General features: G+C 35.7%; 2 protein-coding genes and 1 pseudogene across 3 annotated transcripts; 2 read left to right on the top strand and 1 right to left on the bottom strand.

The window, feature by feature from the left end:
• The first annotated feature begins 6,985 nt into the window (after positions 1-6,985).
• On the top strand, positions 6,986-12,857 carry LOC7458169 (AT-hook motif nuclear-localized protein 5). Of its 2 annotated transcripts, none has more exons than XM_024597333.2 (5): positions 6,986-8,657; positions 9,217-9,284; positions 10,068-10,163; positions 11,587-11,745; positions 12,363-12,857. In XM_024597333.2, the coding sequence occupies exons 1-5, from the start codon at positions 8,210-8,212 to the stop codon at positions 12,594-12,596; spliced, it is 1,005 nt and encodes a 334-aa protein (XP_024453101.1). In that variant the 5' UTR covers positions 6,986-8,209; the 3' UTR covers positions 12,597-12,857. The 2 variants fall into 2 exon arrangements, with proteins under 2 accessions (XP_024453101.1, XP_002304491.1); XM_002304455.4 differs by having other exon boundaries at positions 6,990-8,657; positions 10,032-10,163.
• Positions 12,858-12,997: 140 nt separating this feature from the next.
• Positions 12,998-14,216, top strand: LOC18097037 (kiwellin-1-like; annotated as a pseudogene).
• Positions 14,217-14,340: 124 nt separating this feature from the next.
• LOC7458168 (acid beta-fructofuranosidase 2, vacuolar) lies at positions 14,341-17,057 on the bottom strand. Its single transcript, XM_024597332.2, has one exon. It carries the CDS (start codon positions 16,456-16,458, stop codon positions 14,512-14,514), a length of 1,947 nt encoding a protein of 648 aa, XP_024453100.2. The 5' UTR covers positions 16,459-17,057; the 3' UTR covers positions 14,341-14,511.
• Between the last annotated feature and the right edge of the window lie 5,709 nt (positions 17,058-22,766).

Below are 22,766 nucleotides of genomic sequence, written 5' to 3'. Positions count from 1 at the left end.
AATTAATATAAAAGTAAAATCAAACTTTTATTATTAGTAGACGTACACTCTAATAATAAAATTTTAAAATCCTCTACTTTTGTTGTGCTTATTCTTGCATTTTATTTTATATAATTATATTAAAAATTATTCTCTCAGAACAATGATAAATAAATAAAAAAATGAACTATACTCCTGAGATGAGAAAAAGATATCTATCGATGTCCAAATGCAAACAATACCTTGGAAAACAAGTTAATTTGAACATGATTTCAATTTTGTCAAAATTTTTTTATCTAGATAGAAAATAATATAACATGATTATATTTTCTAGTTTTTGAGCTGGAAAGATGTTTTGAAACTTCAAGAACAAGTTTTTTTAATTTTTTTTAAAAAGAAAAGGAATAAACAACTGAAAAGGAAAAAAAATATATTCTTCTGATACTGAACAGCCTAGTTGCTTGTGTCCTGTGTGATGGAACAAATGTTTTACGATGAGAGAGAATAGAAAATTTGTTGCATGGGATGAATTGCGTATGAGGAACAAATTCTGACGGAGTCAGCAAGGAATTCATAAATTAATAGTTTTCACGTCATTTGGCTTCTCTCTCCTCTTGCTCTTATCTTCTTCATGTTCAGGTAACATTCATTAAAACAGAAAATAAAACATGATAAACATTCACCGTAGAAATGGCAGTCTTGTATTTTTCTTGAGATGGCAGATTTTGGAGGGTAAATCTAAGTTGACTCGAGTTAATGTATTGATAAAAATAATAATTATTATAATTTTAAAATTTGAATTGAGAGTCGACCCGGGACAAGACTTGGGTCACGGATCGAGAGAGTCAATCTGGGTTAACCCAAGTCAACATATAAATAAAAGTGTGTATTATTATAATTTTAAAACTCGACTCAAAAATCAACCAGAAATAAGGCCCGCGTTGTAGGTTGAGAGGGCTGCTTTTTATTAAAAAAAGAATTAAAACAATCTTGTTTTGGAAAAAAAACTTAACGGGATTTTGACCTATGTTTTGTCCTGTGTTGACAGAGTCCCAAATCGACCTGATTTTTTTACTAGATGTCGAGTCCATTCTTCCTCTTTTTTTTTTAACTCGAACCGGTCCAGGTTCTGGGTTGACCTTTCAAATCTATTCTAGTTCTATAACTATGATTAATATAATATTATTAATTTCAGCATCCAATATATATATATATAATTATTATTTTTACATAGGTAAGTTTGATAATAATATGTATTAAAGATAAAATGAACTTTTTGATATTTTATTTTGTCTTATTTATCATAACCAAAAAGGATACAAAAATATTCATCATGTCTTATAAACCATTACCAAACATAATTTTATTTTTGTTTTTTTATCTCGTCTTTTTTATCTCTACTATCTTTTTTTTTTTTGTCATAGAATAAAAACCAAACCTAATTATAGAGAGATTGCAAGAGAAAAAAGTAATCTCAAGTGAGCTAGCAATAATTAAATTATAAAAAAATAATTAAAAAAATATCAGAATTCTATTAATTATATTTTTCAATTCACGTGTAAATATACAATTGTAGTTTGGATTGGGGGAGTAGCTTTAAAAAGGTATCATGATACACACACACACACACACACCAAATCCAAAGCGGATACAGTGGACACATGATAAAGACTGAACAATGAGCAGAGATTGTCAAGACAAAAAAAAATAAAAAAATCAAAGAACTAAAAGCATAAACAACAAAGAGAAACACAACCAATAAACAACAGAGTTTGAGCAAACAAAGAACGGAGTCTAAACGAAAAGAACCACCTACAGAGACCCACAAAAGACATAAAGCAAATGAGAGAGCACACAAACACGCTTTTTGACATAAAAAACAACAAATAACCATCTGACATCCTCTTAAAGAAAAAAATTAAACAACTTTCACACGATGAGAGGAAGGCAATCAGGGCAGTAGCTACGACGACCATGGCAAACGTGGCAGCATATTATAAAACGAAGTGACATGGAGTTGCCAGGATGTCCGAAAAAGAAAATAAAAAAAAGCCTACAAGACAAAACAAGGCATTACAAACCTTAACGTGACACGGAATGGCCAGCCCTCAGAAAACCAGTCTCAGCCAAACAGTGCTTTGATTCAGCACTTCCCTCGAACAACTTGCCGACTTGGAAGCGCGTTTCATGGGAACCCATCAGAGTTCACTAATCAAGGAACCTGTGAATCAGCGCCAAAAAAAAAACATTGGATTTGCAACAATGTTCCTCACAAAAGCAAGTAAAAACGCAGATGAAAAAGAAAAAAGAGAATGGTTGAGAAACCGCGCCGACCATGCGAGCCATGACGTTAGAAAGAAGCTATCCTATCCTATGAAACAAAAGGAGACGGCTTTGACCGATAAAGAGAAGAGGAGCGTTGGAAAAAACAGCGAAGCCAGTTAGAAGACACCACTGCAAAACATCTAGTAGCTCCAGCCCAGCCTAAGCCAAGAGAACCCAGAAGCACACATAAACCCCAACCCAAATGAGAAGAGAGATGAGCCCAAAAGAAAAAAAAAATCACGTCCCTAATCCACAAGCCCATATTTAGCAGAAGAGAATGAAAATTCACAAAAACTAAAGCTTGTGGAGGTTTGACTGTACATAAAATGTTCACTTTCTCATAAATTACTATCAATTGAAGAATTGATTTTTTTTTTTGTAAATCACCGTTCCCCTTCTCACAGATCACTTGAACGATCACCTGCTCTACTAATTGATTAATACTAAATTCTTGATCAGCGCTAAGCTGCGAGATTGATCATTTTTTTAATCCTAAAAAAATGTAAAGATACGGAGAAGTAAAAAAATGTAATGCCTACTGGATGAAAAATCTTTAAAATATTAAGAAGTTAATATATTAGAAAAAAAAATAAAAAAATATATATTATGAAGGCAACACTTTAGATCAACTCGAGTCAGTCATAATTAACCTAAAAAACATGCGATCTGAAGCATGAAACCATGATAATTCTATGGAACGCAAATTGAAATAAATTAAAAAACTCAATTCCAATTAACCAAATATTGAAGGTAAAAAATGAAAACAATATTAAATTAAAAATAAAGACCTAAAAAAATGACTTGACTAAACCTAGATTGACGACCTGCGCTACGTCGCGACTCATGAGTCGGATCAAATTTTTTCTAACATAAAAGAAGATGCTCAGACGATGATAGTGCTTTTAAAGAAGTAAGAAAAACCTGAGACCTAGGTTGATGACTTCATTGGATCTAATAAACCCGGTTAATTTAATAATATGATAAAAGGGCAACAATAACAAATAAATCGAACAATTTTTTTCCCGAATAATTAATTATAAAAAATGAGTTGTCAATATCATATTTGAAAAGAATCGCTCTGTTGTGGACACTATCTCATCACATGAAAGAGGACACACCCACCACAAAAACAATGGCTCATAAATCAAACCAAATAAAATATCATTAAAAATGCATCTTATACTTATATTTAAATAAATAAATTTAATTTAATTCAAAAATATTTTTTTAAAGAAAAACTAAATTTAACAAATAAGGATAAATTTAACAAAGGAAATTAAGCTACATGCGCCCGTCTAGGGATGGAGGTACAACCATGACAAATAAAAAAAACCCTAAGGAAGGTTGGTTTTGGCTACCATAAGTAGTTGCACATGCTGTCTAAATACAACGGGACAACTTACTTGTTGGTGTATGGAACACATGCGCCAACAACCTTTTTATATCTATATTTTTTAAAATATCAAATTGCCCATCTTCTTACCTAGCAACAACTAAAAAGTTAGGGTGAAAAATACAACAAAGACCCTAGGAGTCAAGTTAAAAAAAAATTGTTTTTTAAGAGCAACTCAATCATTTCACCGTGCTTTAAAAAACAAAAATTCAAAAAAACCTTTTAAAACTAGTTGATTGAGTTTTACTTTTAAAGATAATAATGTCATTCCACTATGCAAAAAAGTTTAAAGACAGAGCTACCCCACTCATCTTCTTAATGAAATATTAACAATGTAGAAAAGATCATTCTACCCTCAAGATCAAAGCCAATGAATTTTCTTGTGATGGGGAATTTTATTAGCATATTACTACAATGAATAATGTTTTGTCTCTTATGCTACAATATTTTTTCCACGCGAAGTAGTTTTTGTTTATACTTCACAATTTTATTAATTTTATTATGAACTTCTTTTATAAATTAGTTTTTTTTTTGTCGCGGCCAAAGTTGGTGAATAGTTTTATTGAGGCCATAAACCTAAAGTCGTTGTGGTTTGTGCATAAAAAGTATTGTATATTTTAAAAAAAAACATTCACACCTCCAAGTCAAATACACTGTATGCAGTGAAAAGAATAAGTGAGCTTGCTATCAAATTTATAGTTGCAGTAATGTTCCTTTTCTTGAGCTTTATTCTCCACAGGCGCAATCCAGGCGTCTTTCTTAAGAATCGAACCTACCAGGCACCAGCAGAGGTTATCTTTACAATTAAAATTATGAATAGATTTACACTACTGGAATTTAAGCATCCCATCTTTTCTCCACTATAATCCAGTTCAAGAACAAAAACAAAGGAGAAGAAGCTGGGATGCAGCACTAGTTCTTCATACATACAGCTGCTTTAATTACCAGGCAGTTCCGATTAAAACTTTGATAATTAATATTCGCAAAAAAAGAAAGTTACCGCAAGACTTTATAGCTCATACAGCTCGTACATTTTTCTCTCTTCTTTGTGATGGGCAATAACGACCAGGGCATCTCAACTTCTTTGATATGATAGCTTGATATACGTTCGTAGGCATTTAATTCAGTTTGTATTTGTGTGTGTGTATATATATAATTCAGTTTGAATAATTATATCTTATGATTTGAAAAAATTAACCCTCTCTTGACAATCATGGAGAAATGAGATTTTTTGTCTATGGAGTCTAATAATGCGGCTCGTTCCTCCATTCATTTATGATGACTCGAGACTTTTCTACATGCATGAGATGCAAACAATTGTTTTTTCTATGACCCAAGTAGGGAATATCAGAAGTTTCAATTTGACGTCAAAAAAAAAGAGAGAGCTAGTAATGACTTCGAAGATCATATTTCACTGTTTTTATTGGTTCATAGTAGCCACAATGGAGTCTAGTTGTGCGGCTACTAAAGTGTAGAATCAGTTATTTTTTAGAAATTCTGAAAAGAGACCGAGATAACCTGAATTATGAGACCGAGATAACCTTATAAAAAACAAATTAAAACAAATTATAAAGCTCAATTCACAATCAATCAAATATTGAAGGATAAAATTAAAAAATAAAATCAATTAAAAAAAGACATAAAAAACCACTTGAGTCAAACAAACAAACTCTTGACCCGGGTCATGAAACTAGAATAACCTCATATAACGCAAATTGAAACAAATTATAAAGTCTGACTTCCAATTAACTCAATATTGAATGATGAAATTGAAAAAAAAAATCAATTAAAAACAAGACAAAAAAAACCTATGTCAACCAGCTTAACTCGCGATCCGGGTCACAACTCACAAGACTATGATAACTTCATATAAATAAAATAAAAAATAATAATCATGAAGCCCAAACTCCAATCAACATAATATTGAAGGATTAAATTGAAAAAAATCAAATAAAAAGGACAAAAATAATGACCCGAGTTAACAAGAATTAACCTGTTAAACTTGGGTGAGGAGACCAGGATAACTTTATAGAAGGAAAATAAAAAAATTTATAAAGTTCAATTTCCAATCAATCTAATTTTGAAAGATGCAATTGGAAAAAATACAATTAAACAATAAAAAAGTCGAGTCAATCCGACTAACCAGTAAAATTTATGATTTGAGTTATAAAACCATAATAATCTTATAGAAAGAAAATAAAAAAAATAATTATGATTATGAAACCAAGTTCCCATTCAATCCAATATTGAAATATAAAGTTGAGAAAAAAATAAATTAAAAAAAAACAAATGATTCGAGTCAACACGACTAACTTGCAAAACTTTCAGCTCGGGTTATAAAACTGAGATAACTCCATAGAAAATAAATCAAAATAAATTATGAAGTCTAAAACCTAATAAACCCAATGATAAATGATAAAATTGAAAAAAAAATAAGTTTGAAATTAAAAAAAATTAAAAAGTTTTCAAAACTTTAATGGGGGTACTAAAATGAAAATTCACTGATTTTATTACTATAATGAATTGTCAAGGCCTTCTAGTATATGTTAAAAGATGCATGGTTCAAATAATAAGGATTTATTGGTTGATAATTCATCATTTTTTATTTTTTATTAATTTTTGACTGATTATGTTTTACTTTAAATTTTATCATAATAATTCAACATGTCTAAAAAATATAATTTCTTGTTCTTTTGGATTAGTATAGACGCATTAAATAATTCATCACTTGATTTTCTATGCAAATTTATAGCTATATTTTAAATAATAAAAATCTATATTCAAAATTATGTCAATATGAGTGAAAGAATTTAACAATCAAGTAGAGAATAATGATGCTTTTAAATCAATATTTATGAAATTATTAATTCAAACTAGACAACTTTTCAATACAGATCCTTTGAGCATACTTTCAATGTCGATTCTTGCCTTTATTGACTATTTTAATTGATTTTTTACGAGATAAAAACAATTAATTGCATTTATATTTTTTAATTTATCAAAATAAGATACATTCATAAAATTACTTAGAATTGAGAATGAAAACACAAACCCATAGATTAATTGGCCTGGGCACACTCATAAATTGTATTCTACTGATAGAGCTAGCTGCCTAGCCACCATAGAGAGACTGTTATCAAGTCTGCAATAGTTCGGTTCGGTGTCTTTTTGAAAGCAACACAAACTCAAATCTCTTCGGGGCCCCATCTCAAGGACGAGCCCCCCTTATCAACTTTTAAACAGGCCCCTGTAACATGTCTGGAGCTGCAGAGGGAGTGAAGACAATCTGATAACCAGAGTCATTTTTTCTTTCCTTGTACCTGGCAAGCCATACCATCTCCCTTTCTTTTCTTTACATAATTCTCTAATATTATTTCCTTGCCTTTCCCTGTTACTGCTAGAACATTGTCTTGTCTGTTTCTCCGAGCGAAGACCTCCTCAAAAAGATCCCTCTCCCTCAGTTTTACATCAAAGTAGTAATAGTGAAACCAAAACCAGTGAAAGGCTCATCATTCCATTACTAGTATAGAGAGAGAGAGAGAGGGAGAGAGGGAGAGAGGGAGAGCTCATTGTTTTCACTCATGGTAATCTGATTAGGACATCTAGTGTAAGGTTTGATACTTTGGTAGGCCACCACACCACACACTGTCAATCACTCACTCTCTTTTTAGTCAAAACACTCACTCGCGCATACACTCACACACACTCTGATCTGACCAGACTACCAAACAATAATAAAGAAACAAAAGACAAAGGGAAGGTCTTTAATTCAAAAACTCACACAATTTTCATTTCATTTTCCGCTCTTCTTTTTTTCCCACTTTTGTCTTTTCTTGCTCTCTCTTGCTTTTCTTTACCAGCATCTGCATTTCCCTGTCAAAGCTCTAGATTATTTTCAAATCTAGGGTTTTGTTCTTGTTATGGCGAGGTTCAGGACTAGTTGAGTTGTCCATCCTTTTAGGCCTGTGTAACTATCAAAATTGTTTCTAATTCTGCACAACATTTGTTCACAAAATAAGTTGTTTTCTGGTGCTGTGATAGTGAAGTTTGTTGCTTGTTTAACATCGTTTTCTTGCTAGCTTTAGTGGGGTTAGATTGCTTTCTTATCACTGGATTTTCTTAATTCTGTCCTTTGAAACAGAAACCTCTTTGAAACCCTTGTTTCAAAATTCCTTTATATATGTGTAATTGAGGATTTAGGGCTATAATGCGTTTCATTTCCTTTCATCTTTTCATATTTCAAGTTAAAGATTTTAAATTTTGTTGTTTCCCAGCATTTGCGCTCTTTATAGAAAAACCCTTGTAAAACCCTTATCTTGAAACCCTCACTTGCTCTCTAGTTTAGTTTCTATTTTGCACAATCTTTGGTTAAATTCATAATTTAGTGTTGAAGAGGGTCTAAAAAAAACTATCTTTAACAACTAAAGAGAGAAGGTAAAGAAAAATTAGAGATCTTTTTGCTGGTTTGATCTTGTGCTGTTGTGATCTTGCTCAATTTTGCTTAGTAAATGCATGGATGGAAGAGAAACCATGGCATTTCCTAGTGGGTCATCTTCATACTATATTCACAGAGGAAGTGGGATTCTTGGGTCTGGGTCTGGATCACAACATGATCCATTACATCCCCCAACTGGGTTCAGATCCTTGTCAAGCCCTCACCTTGCATCTCAATCAAATGTCAGGCCTGGTTCATCTGCGCCAGCATTTTCAATAGAGCCGCCAAATGCTAATTTTGGCCATGGCATTAACATGGCTGCAACCTCTGAGGTGCAAGTGGGCGAGCCAGTGAAGAAGAAGCGAGGTAGGCCCCGAAAATACGGTTTGGATGGGCAGGTTTCACTTGGATTGTCTTCCTTCCCAGATAAGGCTAAGCCATCCTCAGGGGAGGATTCTTCCACCTCAAAACGAAATCGAGGGCGGCCGCCTGGGAGTGGAAGGAAGCAGCAATTGGCTACCCTTGGTAAGTATTTGAAGTACATCATTCCTGTAGTCATATGCTATTGCTACTGTAAGTTATTTATATGATATCTTATTGACATTTATTGTGGTTTAATAATAAGTTTGAATGTATTTTCTGCATTGGGAATTCCACTTAGCTTAATATTAGGAGGCAATGCATTGTCTTCAATAGTGATCTTGTCATTTTATTTTCGACAAAGTGTTTGATTTGCAATGTTTTGCTATTGTTATCATGATTTTCCTTGACATATATGCTAAGCTCTTATCCATTTTTTGATCTTGCTCTATTCTTTCAAAGTTGTTTCCATTTGTCCATTGTTCCTTTTAAATGCTTCTTGTTTTAAAGCATTTTTAATCTGTCATTGACGTCAAATTTTATTTTGATATTTATGTTTCCATTTTTCAATAATTCCTTTTAAACGCTTCTTGCTTTAAAGCATTTTTAATCTATCATTGATGTCAAATTTGATTTTGATATTTATGTTGACTTTAATATATCTAGTTTTTTTTTTTTATTATTTCTTTCAATTTTCTAAAATGATTTTAATTGATATTGCAAGGTGAATGGATGAACAGTTCAGCTGGACTAGCTTTTTCACCCCATGTGGTCAGCATTGGAGTTGGAGAGGTATGCTATATCCTTTGTAGTTTCAAGTTTCTTGGACATTTGATTTGTAATCTTAAGTTGAGTGTTCAACTTTTTTAGTCCAAAATTCAGTTAACTTGAAAGTTTTTTCTCCATGAAACTCATTTTACTACCCGCATTTATGCTTTTTTAAATATGAAAGAAGCTGGTCTAACATCTTTGGAATTGTATGCATGAGGACATCTTTGGAATCGTATGCATGAGGTTTTCTTGCATTTTGGAGGGGAGAAATAGTGATATTAGGATAGTCATCCCTGACTTTGAAGTTTCCTTCATTTCCAGTCTGTGTTTTGTCCAGTATGTAAGTAAACTTGAAGGGTTTTCCTCCATGAAACACAACTGGCCACATTTATGCTTTTTAGAATCTGAAAGAGTAGTCTTAACGTCATTAGAATTGAATGATGAGGTTTTCCTGTACTTTTAAAGGGACCAGTTTTTAACTACTGCTAGCATATTAGCTTTGCTAGTGGGGTAGAAAGAACAATATTTGGTACTTGCCCTGACATTGAAGCTTTCTTAATGTTTTTCCAAGTCTGTGTTTTCTTTGGTATGCAAGTTGTTTAGCTATATGAAATAGCTAAACAGATTGTTCAAAACAAAATATGCATATATCAATGGAGAAACTTGGTGCACATGTGCAGGCACACACATGCATGCATTTGCCCTTATGGAGTTGCATGGTTTCCCAATTTCATGTTGATTTAAAACCTGTTATACTGTTCTTTGTAGGATATTGTTTCAAAACTATTGTCATTTTCCCAACAGAGGCCAAGGGCTGTTTGCATCTTGTCCGGTACTGGTACAGTTTCCTCTGTGACACTTCGTCAGCCAGCATCTTCTGGGCCCCCTATCACATACGAGGTTAAGGCAATCAAATATCTTTAGATATTTTTCTAGATTGAACTGTTTCATTTGAGTGACTCAGCTTCCTTACTGCAATTTTTCTATGCCACACTTATTTTCCCCGAAGTTTTATAAGAACCCCACAAGGTTCTGACTTGTTTTATAGTACATTATCTTTTTCCACATCTTCTAATACGTTAATGCACTGCAATAATTATTCCAAAATTGCTATTGAATTTTAGCATGTCCAGCTTCCTGATATATTTTTACTTGTTCTTTTGTTAATCGTTAAAATGCTGAAAATATAAGAGCGCGTGGGCAAACAATGTAATAGCTGTCAACTTGTAGATTTGTGACTAAACTAGTGAAGTCAGAACCAAGAATTCAATAAATGAATTTAAAGGAATATTTGAGCATAGAATGCAAGAATAAACAGGGAATGGTAAGGTTCTGGTAGAAAAATAGATGGGACTCAGCTTAATCTGGAGGTGATTAAGCATTGCATGAAAATAAATTGAATCTGAAGCCTGTTAGGCTGATAAGCAACAGTTGGGAATTTGTTTGAAGGTCTGGAATTTGAATATGGAACATAATTGGGCATATGTTCTATCGAGTAGGAGAGCTTTTAGGCTGGGTCAAGTGTCTAAAGTTGGTAATTATGTTCATGCTTTGCCTGTGATTACATGGATAGCAAATGGTATGGAACAAGGATTCTAATGTCATTATGAGGAAGTATGTCACGGGTCTCAAATTATTGAAATATCAATTAATGTGTGACATTAGTGCAGATATCAAAACCAATTTTATTCATCATTTTTCTGAAACCTCAGGCAAAATCATTTATCAGTTGATAACTAAGACAAGAGTGCTTACCTGGCATGAATGTTGGTTAACTGTTACTTTGAACTTTGGGTGTAGGGTTCTAAAACCCCAACAAGGAGCAAGCATTTGCTAAATTTGGGAATGCTGCCCGAGATAGGATTGTATTTCTTGGCTTCAATGTTGTTCATTTTGTGGTAGATTTGTAGAGTAATTACATGTCTGGCCACATAACTTGTTCAGTAAGTTCCAGGGGTGGCGAACACTTTACTACTTTCTTTCAATGAATAAAAATATGCTTTTCCAATGGCTATGTCATCGTGGATTGAAGTGGCCTCAGAGTTTTTGGCAGATTTAATGTAAAAATAAGTGATGCCTTTTGAAGGTGGTCATTTGAAGTTTTGCCATAATTTTGGCCACATTGGATTGTTTAGTGAGTTTCAAGACCGGCAAACACTTTCTGTAGTGGATTTAAGTGGGTGCTGAGTACTGTGGTTTAATGGATATTGTTGAAACTTGGATGGATCTTTTTTGCCTTTCCCTTCTGCTTAGGTACTGTAATTAATTCAAACATGTTTTTAGCAGCAAGAAGGACCTCATTTAGAATATTTAACATGTGTAGGGCCGTTTTGAGATATTATGCTTGTCAGGCTCATACTTGATTGCTGAAGATGGTGGCCCTCGCAATCGAACTGGTGGTATAAGTGCTTCTTTTTCCAGTCCTGATGGCCATGTCATTGGTGGTGCAATTGCAATGCTTATTGCAGCTAGCCCAGTTCAGGTACTATTTTGATGCTCTGAATTGTGTTGTACCTTTAATTGTTCATTCTATGATAATGTTACTGTTCTGCTTACAATCTTTAATATTACTGAAACTTTGTTTCTTCTTACTTTGTTTCTTCTTACTTTATGAGTGTGCCCGTGCTAAATGCTGTAAAATTTGGTGATATTCAAAACTATTTTAATTGCAATTCAGACTTCCATTTTACTGGAAACAGCCAAAATCATGACATCATGCTTGGCATATGGTAGAATGTCATGCAAAAATCATGGTTCATCTTTTGCATGTATGTGAAGTGTGCAGCATTGTTTGGGATTTGCAATATTGAATTCACTATGGATGGTTTCCATTATGGGCGATCAAAGTGCACATGGAAAATGCATACTTTATGAAATACAATATGTGAATTGTGAAGCATTGTTTGGGATTTGCAATGGTGATTGTGTATTGGATTATCTTTTCAATACTGAACTTGGTAAAAACAGAATGGTTTAACTGAATATATATCCCTTTTGTTATTGTGTTGATACACCACCTTTATATTCACCTTTATAGTCTAGCTTTTATCAGTCTAGCCATGTGGTCATAATAAAATGATAAATGAGCCCTCGCTGCAGGTGGTTGTCTGTACTTTCCTATATGGTGGTTCTAAGAAGGATAAACAAGTAGGCCGTCCCAAAAACAAAAAAGACTCTGCATCTCAGCTCGATGATAATTCTGCTAACCTGAAATCAGCCACCCCTACCAGCACTCCTCAAAGTTTCACTCCCTCTCTGATAAGTGTTTGGCCTGGTCCGCGACCAGCTGATATCAGAAACCCCCACACTGATATTGACTTGACAAGAGGATGACTGTTTGCTGCAATAGACACGTGACAATTTTGTACATATCTGTTGTTCTAAATGTATCCAATCCTGCGATAATTATGAAATCGGTTCTCCCAAGTAAAGGGCAATGTGCTTGTGCTGACGTAGTTTGTACAAGTAGCCACCATTTAAAATTTTCAAGTGACAGTGTAAACTTGTCAAAATTTCCTGGTAAAAACATTAATCTGTAGCAGAAAGTAGCGTAAATCGCTGTTTCAAGCAAATGATGGCTGCTATTCTTTGGAACTTTGGTTTCCCTTGTTTCTCATTCCTAGTTTAACCGAGCCTTGGCAGGTGTTTCTTTGTAAGCATTACCCCGATCAATTCTTTATGTAAGAAACCCGTGTTGCTCGAGCATGTGACAAATATTATTGTTATTATACGATTTTGTCGATCAGGAAGAAAACACCAGCCTTCAACTGGACTGCTGATCTGAATTATTCATGGACTATGATATAACTGCTTGGGGAGGAAGATGTATTGATAGTATAGTATCTTGGATCTGCTGCAAGCCTGTAAAGGACAGCCAATGGAGATCATCACGAAGATCTTAAATATAACGATGAAAATGTTACCGATCTGGTTATCCTTGAATTAAGAAAGAGCGTGTCTAAACGAGATTTGAAGTTTTGAACTCCAGTGAATCTTCCTAGGAATCATCATAAACAACAAAAGAATCTGAAACAATAGAACCAAATGACAGAACATGTTGAATAATTACGTGATGCCAGGATGCAAGTCTCGCATCAACCCAGTTGTCTTTTGTTTTCCACCGCGAGAGTAACATTGTTTACATGCATCGTAAAATCTCCAAATCACAATTAAGAGGCAGTCTTTGGTAGTTTCCGCCCGAATTTTTGTCATTCAGCACCCCCTCTTTCTATTTATTTTCTAAGCTGTGAACATAATTCTGTACACCACTAATAATCAGCATCACTGCAAGAAGGCATTCTGAAAAAATGAAGCAAGTTTACCCAACTTTTACGTATCTTCTAGTCCTCTTTGTGCTTCTTGTCACAGCTGGTGCATTGGTTGAAGCACAAAAGTGCAAGCCAAGTGGCAAAGTGAAAGGAAAGAAGCCCCCGAAAAATGAGTGTAACCAGGATAATGGCGCAGAATGATGTGAACAAGGAAAATTTAACACCACCTACAAGTGTTCGCCCCCGTGTCCGCGCATACGAAGGGAATTTTAACAATAAACAGTTTCGAGGAGGGTGGAGATGGGGGTGGACCATCAGAATGCGATGGTAGGTATCATGACGATGACACACCTATGGTGGCACTGTCAACAGGATTGTTCAGCAACAAGAAGAGGTGCCGCCACCATATCACCATTAATGGAAACGGAAGAAGCGTGAAGGCGTTGGTGGTCGATCATTGTGACTCTACTATGGGATGTGATGATGAACATGGTTACCAGCCACCCTGCGCAAATAATATTGTAGATGCCTCGAAAGCTGTTTGGAAAGCATTAGGAGTAAATGAGAAAGACAAGGAATAGGGATGGATGGATATCACCTGGTCTGATGCTTGATTTCCATTTGCTTTCTTTCTTGTGTTCTGCTGTAAGATTACATGCATGAAAGCTGCAATAAGCTTGCTTTGCTGCAAGACAGTGTTGTTGTGTTTCCAACTTTTCATACTTTGGGTTGGAAGGATGGTGTTGGTGTTAATAAGTTTATCATGAAATGATAACAGTAGTGATTCTAAGATTTTGTTTGGATAGAGGTTAAAAAAGAAAAAGGAACCAATTGAAGATAATCCTATTACATTTTACCTTTCTCTTTGATAGGAAAAAAAAGAAGAAATTAATGTTATTCAAAATTTGGGTAAAAAGCATTACAAAGAAAAGAAAACTATGGTACAGATGGATGCAAATTAGGTAGACTAAAGGTAGCAGCTACTGTTCGTTAGAATAACGGCGTATAAATGCAGAATTCATTTGCCATATCTTGAGTGAGGAAGTGACGGTAGCCTCAATGGCGTTGTTGAATAGAAAAAGCCTAGCAGCACCATAGATTGCCCTTGTTGGATAAACCCGTGATGTGATAACTGTCCGACCACCTTGAGCAAAACTTTCGACTATCGAATGATCCACCAGTATCCTAACAGATAATTTTTCACCCTCTAAAACTGGAACATAACTTCCATAAATTTCTTTCTTAACGTCATTTGCCACTGAAGACCTTGACTGGTCAGTGCAGAAGAAAGTTTTGTGGGTGCCATTATTTCCTTTAGCAACATAGAAGTATACAGAAGTGTGCTCAGCTAGGCTGTCATCTGCAAGAACCAGAAGACCAAACGGTCCTAATGCACCACGTTGAGCAGCCCCACCACTGGTGCTGCAGCTGAAGTCCACATTGGATTCAGCTGTGCTCTCTAAGGCCTTCTTGTCCAACTCAAACTCAGCAGCAATGTCTAGTTGTGTGGCACCGTCAAGTTCAAGCGGCATAACCGACCCTGTCTTAACCTCTATGTTGTTGAATTCCTTGCCTTTTAGTCTTAACCTCTCTACCTCTTCTACTGGCCATTGAAGCAGATTGCTACTAGTCTTTGTATCCAACAGAATAGTCCTTGGAATGCCCTGAAGAGATGCCCATCCTTTCTTTACGTCATCAACTTCAGTATCAGACTCTGCAACCCAACCCCACAACACTCTTCTTCCTTTATCCTGATCATAAAAGGTCTTGGAGGCATAGAACATACCATAATCGAGCATAATTCCGATACCAACATCAATTTCTGGATTATCTGGATACCATTTTCCAGTCTTGTCATCATATGTCCCAAGGGCATAGGAATCCTTCCTAACATCATCTAGGCTTGTCTTCACCACATGCTTCACATGAGGACCATTAGCCGATGTATCCAATCCATTTTGACCTGTTTTCGACACAGGGTAAAAATCCACGCACTCCCACATTCCAGTTCCAGGGACACCATGAAGTACCCCACTTAACTTAAAATTTATGAAGTCTTCAGTATCATAGACTAAAGCTATGCCAGTATTGTTAGCTTTTGACCCTATTGTGATGCGCCACTTCCCTTCAGAAGTGTACCAAGCTGTTGTCGGGTCACGGAAGTCATTGGGATCAATGCCTGGTGGTGAGACTAAAACTGGATTGCCAGAGTACTTGACCCACTTAAGGAGGAGAGGATCATTGTGATCAGCTGGATAGGCAAGATTTTGTACCTGTACTGACTCGTTAGTGGATCCTGTGTATAGCATGACAATTTTACCATTAAGAAGAATAGTCGCCGAGCCAGTCCATACACCATTTATATCGAACCATTCATCGGAAACAATTGCCAATGGGAGGTGGAACCAGTTGATTAGATCTCTTGATACAGCATGGCCCCAAACTATGTCACCCCATACTGCAGCATGTGGATTGTGCTGGTAGAAAAAGTGGTACCAGCCCTTGTAATACAAAGGACCGTTAGGGTCATTCATCCAATTCTTTTCAGGTTGAAAATGGAAAGAAGTTCTTTGCCATGACAACATGCTATCGTTCTGAGGATAGCCCTTCTCTTGTGCACCCTTCAAATTCACGTTGGCCTTCTCTGACACACCAGCTGACACCCCCCGTGATCCTGGCCTCAAAATTTGCGGTTTTGTCGTTTCTTTGGGCGGAGAAAAAGATACATTTTGATCATCTTCTTGTAAATATTGGACGTGTTGTTTGAATCCGTTGTCATTACTAGCTATAGATACAATTAAAGGAACAAGAAACAAACCAGAAAATACCAAGAGAAGTACTATCTTGGATCTCCATCTAATAGAACTATAGGTGGAACCAGGGCCCAGAGAATGGGAAAATGGAAGCAATGGACTTGTGTCTGCCATGTATGATAGGCGTAGATGAAAAAGAAAGATGATGATTTTGGGTAGAAAATTTATGCAAAGAAAGAGAAAAAAGGGACCGATTAACAAGCGGAATTAGTTTGGGTGTAAAATGGATTATCAAGTAGTGCTATGTATAGGGTTTTTTCAATGAAGGGTCAGGTTTTTCTGCTGTAAAAATAATATGGCCTGGGTGTAACCGTTTGTTTCTATACCTTTAATTTGGTTCAAAGAGCTAGATGGAGAATTTTCCACAAAGAAAACAAGTGTATAATTCTTTACATGAACTGTTTCAGTGAGTAGAGAACTATAAATAGGGCATATGAGTATTCACTGTCTGTCTGCCAACGGTTTATGATCAGATTAGCCTAATGTAACTTGACTAATTTGGAGTTGTAAATTGGGGTTCTGAAATTAATGCCGGATAACTAGGCAAGGTGAAGGATCTGTTTTAGCTCAGGATTATGGTTTGCCAAAAACATTGCAGAAAAGTTATGGTATTTGGTCCGCAGCTGGAAAACAAATAATCACAAACATTTCTGGCTGTCCGAACGTGTCTGGCCTTTAATTTAGGAGGTTACTATTCTCATACAGAGAAGATTGTCATTTAGGGTATGCAACTTACTAATACTTAGATGAATGGTCACAAATGGTAGCATCATTCCATATATATATATATATATATATATATATATATATATTTATGGCTGTCATCATCTCTGGGCTAACTCATAAACAGGCGTTCCATACCCCAAGTAAAATGTCAAATACAGATGGGAAATGGAGGGTCGTAAACGAGCATCACAACCTCATCAACAGAAATGATGGTTTAGGAGTACTTGGAATCTTGAATGATTCCTTAGAAAAAGAGATTTTTGCGGAAACATCAGTATGGGTGATCAGAAAATGGGGCTCCAAGTCTGAATGGGCTCAACGTTTGAGGGTGCAGTTCATCCCTAGACATAGCAGCACCAAAAATATTGGGATCCTTAAGAGGATATTAAAATTTGGGCACGAAGTAACAATTACACAGTTCTTGCATTAAGAGTGGTTTGGATAGTGGCTGAACAAGCCTGTTGATGCTTGGAATATCTAGTATCCAGTACTGCAAAATGAGAGACAGTAGGGAATGCCTTGATCATGATCATCATGAAAGGTTAGAGAAAGACATGAAGCACCAAAACGAGCATGCGTATAAGCTTCCGCTATCCATTAAAGAATAGGTTCTGTGAGAACGACAAGGTGATGGAAAGCTGATCAATTTCAGATGCAGGAATTAAGTGTCGATCAAACTTAGAAAAGCTCAGACAAACTCTCTCCGCAGAACTTTTTGGATTAACAAGAGCCTTATAAGTTGTTTGAAGAAAAGAAGTCTGATTGTGTTAGGTGCATATATATATAGAGTGTGTGCATCCTTCTATGTAAGTTTTTGCGCACACAAACCATATACTTATGTGGAGGCTCATGCACCTCTCTAAACGTAGATAGCTCCTTAACAAACTAGTATTAAAACTCATGGTTCAACTTGAGATGGGTGATGACTGTGGTTGGGCTCCCATGGTTTTGTTTGCTTCTCTATAATTAAGCAAAAAAGCGAGGTCTCAAGCTCTAGATAACGCACTTGAACTGTTAAATACTTTTGTTAAAGGGCGAGTTGTGTTTGAATGGACTGGATTCACATACGAGGGGGGAGATGCGTTCGGTGTATATGTGAGTGGTAAATATCATATATTAAAAAGGAATATAAAACAAAGAGTAATTATACAAGAAAGATCTAGGATCCATCTAAGCTTTTGGGTTAGAGCTGTGGTGTCCGTCATTAAATATAAGTTCTTGTGCACGTAGGTTCAATACGGACGTAGAGGCCTATAATCTTTCTGAACACATGCAACTTCTTAACAAATTGCTTCTTAAAAAAATAGCATGAGGAATACATTATGGGATCAAGAGCCAAACTGAACCTATCGGGGATCTTGGAGTCATATGCAAGGTTAGTTAATTAATGTTTTTGTTTTTTGTTTTTTTTTTCCCTACAGGCAGAAACTATAAAGACAAAATGTGATGAGAATATATGATGATATTCTTCTAATATATGTAAATTATACAATTCGATAGGGTGAATGATTGCAAAAGTATTTCCACAATTCCACTTTTGAGAAATTTAGATATTGTAATTGACCATTCAAAAGTTAAATTTAACCAATTTCTTCTGAAGACAGAATCGATGTTCCTGTAGGATCAAGAGCCAAGTTTAGAGGGGAGTGAATAGGCTTTGATATGATAACAACAACAACTCTTGTAATGAATTTGTAATATATAAGTACAAAAGTGTAAAATAAAGAATGTAAAGTTAAAGAGATCATATATACTTGGTTCTAAGTTGCCTACATCGAGTCTCTGAGCATAACTTAGACTTTTCCAATTCATCAAATGTTCATATACTTACATGAACGATCGAGGACCAAAACCCTTTACAACTATTTTTTTTATGGGCTCAAAAGCTAACCCGAGTGTTGATCTAGTAATCTATTTTTGAGTGTTGATATGGTGCTACGTACTTTCATATCAGTAATATTTTAGCAAAGACTATAAGTAATTCAAATGATTATGCTTTCATGTACACATGATTATGCTCACCACAAAGAGCAAATCAATTGATGTTCATAGCACAATATACAAGAATATAACCAATTAATAAAACTCTCAAGCATGATGATAATGTATGTGTAAGTGTTTTCCTAACTTTCCTTCTTATTTACTCCTCGTTTTAAGATTCATAGAAATAATAGGTATTTGTAAAGGATTCAGAAAACTAATTGTCATCCCTTGTATGAAAATAGTTGTTACACAAAACCTTTCCAAAAATAAAAAATCATGCAAAAAATCAACTAGCCTGGTTCTGGATATTAAGGAAGATGCTGGAACTTTGCAGATGCATGAAATCTGCAAGTGATTGCAGCATTAGTGTGAAGGAAATTTGCTACTGATTTACAGCACCAAGTCTACAATCATGCTTGTGAATTAATACAAATATTCTGTCCATAAATATTTTTGATTGCTGTAATCTTTCCTTAATAGAATATGTAATCTTCAGTATATAACTATAGGCTGAGCATCAATAAAATTATGTTGAAAATTACATTGTAAACTTCTAAGTATTCTAATACTCTTTATGGTATCAGAGCATCATCTCTCCAACGAGAATTTCATCCCCATGTCTTCCACAAATCAACCTACCTCCTCTCCTGAACTTTCCCTTGTTGTTTTCAACATCACCACTCAAATCAATGAGAAACTCACACCCTCATCCTTTCCTCAATGGCGAGCACAGTTTGAGGCTCTTCTCATCGGCTATGATCTCCTGGACTATGTTAATGGAGAATCTCAGTGCCCTCTCTCAGATGGTACTCCACAGTCTACAAAAAAAAAAAAAGGTGGGTAAGGCAAGACAAGCTTATTCTCAGCGCCATTCTTGCATCCACTTCACCCTCCATCACGCCTCTCATTGCCATAACCAAAACCTCACACGAGGCATGGAAAAAATTATCAACACTGTATGCAAGTAAATCGCGTACAAGGGCAATGCAACTCAAGGAAGAACTAACCTTGATCCAACGTGGAAATCAACCAATTTCAGAGTATCTTCATACGGTCAAAAGCTTGGCTGATGAAATTGCACTTATTGATCACCCCATTTCTGACGATGACTTAACCCTCTATGTCCTCCATGGGTTAGGTCCAGAATTTTGTGAGATTGCTGCTCCTATTCGAGCACGAGAAAAATCTCTTGCCTTTGAAGAACTCCATGATATGCTTGTTGGGCATGAGAGTTACTTAAGGAGGATAGAGGCTGCCACACAGCAGCTGGTGGCTGCTGCAAACTTTACCAGCCACTGCTTTGCCAACAAGGAAACCATCTCCTCTGCATCTTAGCAAAACAGAGGAAGCAATAGAGGAAATGGTTTTTTTCGCCAACCAGGACAAAACTGCCCCTCAAATGGCTCATTTAGAGACCGTCAGCGCAACAATAATAATTCGGGTCGTCCCAATCCAAACCGGCGTTTTCAGCCAAAATGTCAATATTGTGACCAATTAGGTCACACAGCCAAGATCTGCCTGAAACTTCAATCCTCTACAATGACTGTTAATTGTGCTGGATCCTCAGATACTCAAGATAATAAGTGGTTAATTGATTCTGCAGCCTCTCATAACATCACGGGTGATCTCCAAAACCTATCTATTCACTCTGAATATGACGGCACTAATGAGGTTTTTCTTGGTGATGGTACAGGTTTGACAGTTACACATATTGGTTCCTTAGCTTTACCTACACCTACCAAAACCTTTCATTTACATGATACCTTATGTGTTCCTCATATTCACAAGAATCTCATTTCAGTTCATCACTTCACCAAACATAATAATGTTTTTCTTGAACTTCACCCATTTTTTTTCTTGTGAAGGACAAAACCACGGGGGCAATACTTCTAAGAGGTGCGTATGAGAATGACGTATACATGTTTCCAAACTCCTTGGTGGCTTCTCCCACTCCAAAAAAAGTTGCTTATGTGCATGAACGAACTTCACTTGATGGGTGGCACAAACGTCTTGGACACCCTTCAATTAAAATTGTTCAACATCTTGTCAATCAATTATCCCTTCCTGTTTCAACAAAAAAAAATTTCATCTTTATGTACTTCTTGTTCCACAAATAAAGCGTATAAACAACCCTTTGGTTCAACAAGTTTTCAAAGTTACTCTCCATTTGACACTGTATACACTGATGTTTGGGGTCCTGCTTACATTACTGGGATTTATGGTGCACGGTATTACCTTCTTTTCGTGGATCATTATACCAAATATATGTGGTTCTATCCAATGTCTGCAAAATCTCAGGTGTCTAGTATCTTTCCCCAATTCAAAATGCTGGTGGAAAAAAGATTTCAATCCACCACCAAAGCTTTGTACTTCGATAATGGTGGTGAATTTCTAAAGTTAAAACCTTACTTATCCAATCATGGTATAAGTCATTACACTACTGCTCCCCACACTCCTCAAAAAAATGGTGTTACTGAAAGACGTCCTCGCCATCTTGTTGAAATAGGTCTCACCTTGCTTCATGATGCCTCCTTACCTCTCTCTTATTGGCCTCATGCATTTCAAATTGCTGCTTATCTTATAAATCGTCAACCCACTCCTCTCCTTCAAAATAAATCCCCATTTAAAGTTCTTTTTCGTCAACAACCAAATTATCTCAAATTACAGAAATTTGGATGTTTATGCTATCCTCTCACCAAGCCATATAACACCCATAAGTTACAGCCTAAGTCCACTCCCTGTGTTTTTATAGGATACTCACCAACCCAAAATGCTTACAAATGCATTGATCCCTTAACTGCTCGAATTTATGTGTCCAAACACGTAGTACTGTTTGATGAAACTTAAAGTCTAGTCTCAAAACTCAACCCACCCGGCCATTTATCATCCATCCAACCGTCCAACCATACCCATCAGTTTCTCAAATCAATTCCATGCCCTGTCATCCCCTCTCCTGCTCCTCTCGTTCCTGCGACATCTTCGCTGATCTCCACTCCACCATTGGAATCATCAACGAGTTTGGACGCTGTTGCTGCCTCCTCAGCGTCATCTCCAGGTATTACCCCATCTCACTCACCTTCTATTTCTGAGTCAATTGATAATCTGCATCATGAGCATTGTTAAAGTAATTCAGATGAAACATAAAAGGAGGCTAGAATTCTCAATAATATGTTTATTATGAGTGCTTAAGTTAACCTAAATACAAAGAAATTATATATAGGTTAAACTGAAAATACTATTCTACCCTTAATAAATAAAACTAGATAAATATTACTTAACATCTCCCCTCAAACTCACGATGCGACATCTACAAGCATCGAGAGTTTGCCAACTAGAAAACAAAAACGAGATATGGAATGCGTCTTGGTAAAGAAATCTGCAATCTGCAAGGAAGAATGAATAAAAGGCAAAGTAATGGTGTCATGCTTGAGATGATGACGAGTAAGATGACAATCGATCTCAATGTGCTTAGTTCGCTCATAAAAACCGAGTTGTGAGCAATTTGAATAGAACTCTGGTTGTCACAATTCATAGGAGTAGGATGAGAAAAGAAAACTCTCATATCAGCAAGTAACCAACGTAACCAAACAATCTCTTTGGTAGTAAATGCCATGACAGAAGCTGAAGGAAAGTCGAAATACCAGATTTTGCAGAAGCAGAAGACAAAATATCACTCCAATTTTTTTTTTTTTTTTGCAGAAACTTACTCAAAT

This window comes from Populus trichocarpa, chromosome 3 (assembly GCF_000002775.5).
Source record: "Populus trichocarpa isolate Nisqually-1 chromosome 3, P.trichocarpa_v4.1, whole genome shotgun sequence".
Lineage (NCBI taxonomy): Eukaryota > Viridiplantae > Streptophyta > Magnoliopsida > Malpighiales > Salicaceae > Populus > Populus trichocarpa.
The sequence above is the reverse complement of the archived record's forward strand: the minus strand, read 5'-3'. Positions and strand labels throughout refer to the sequence as shown.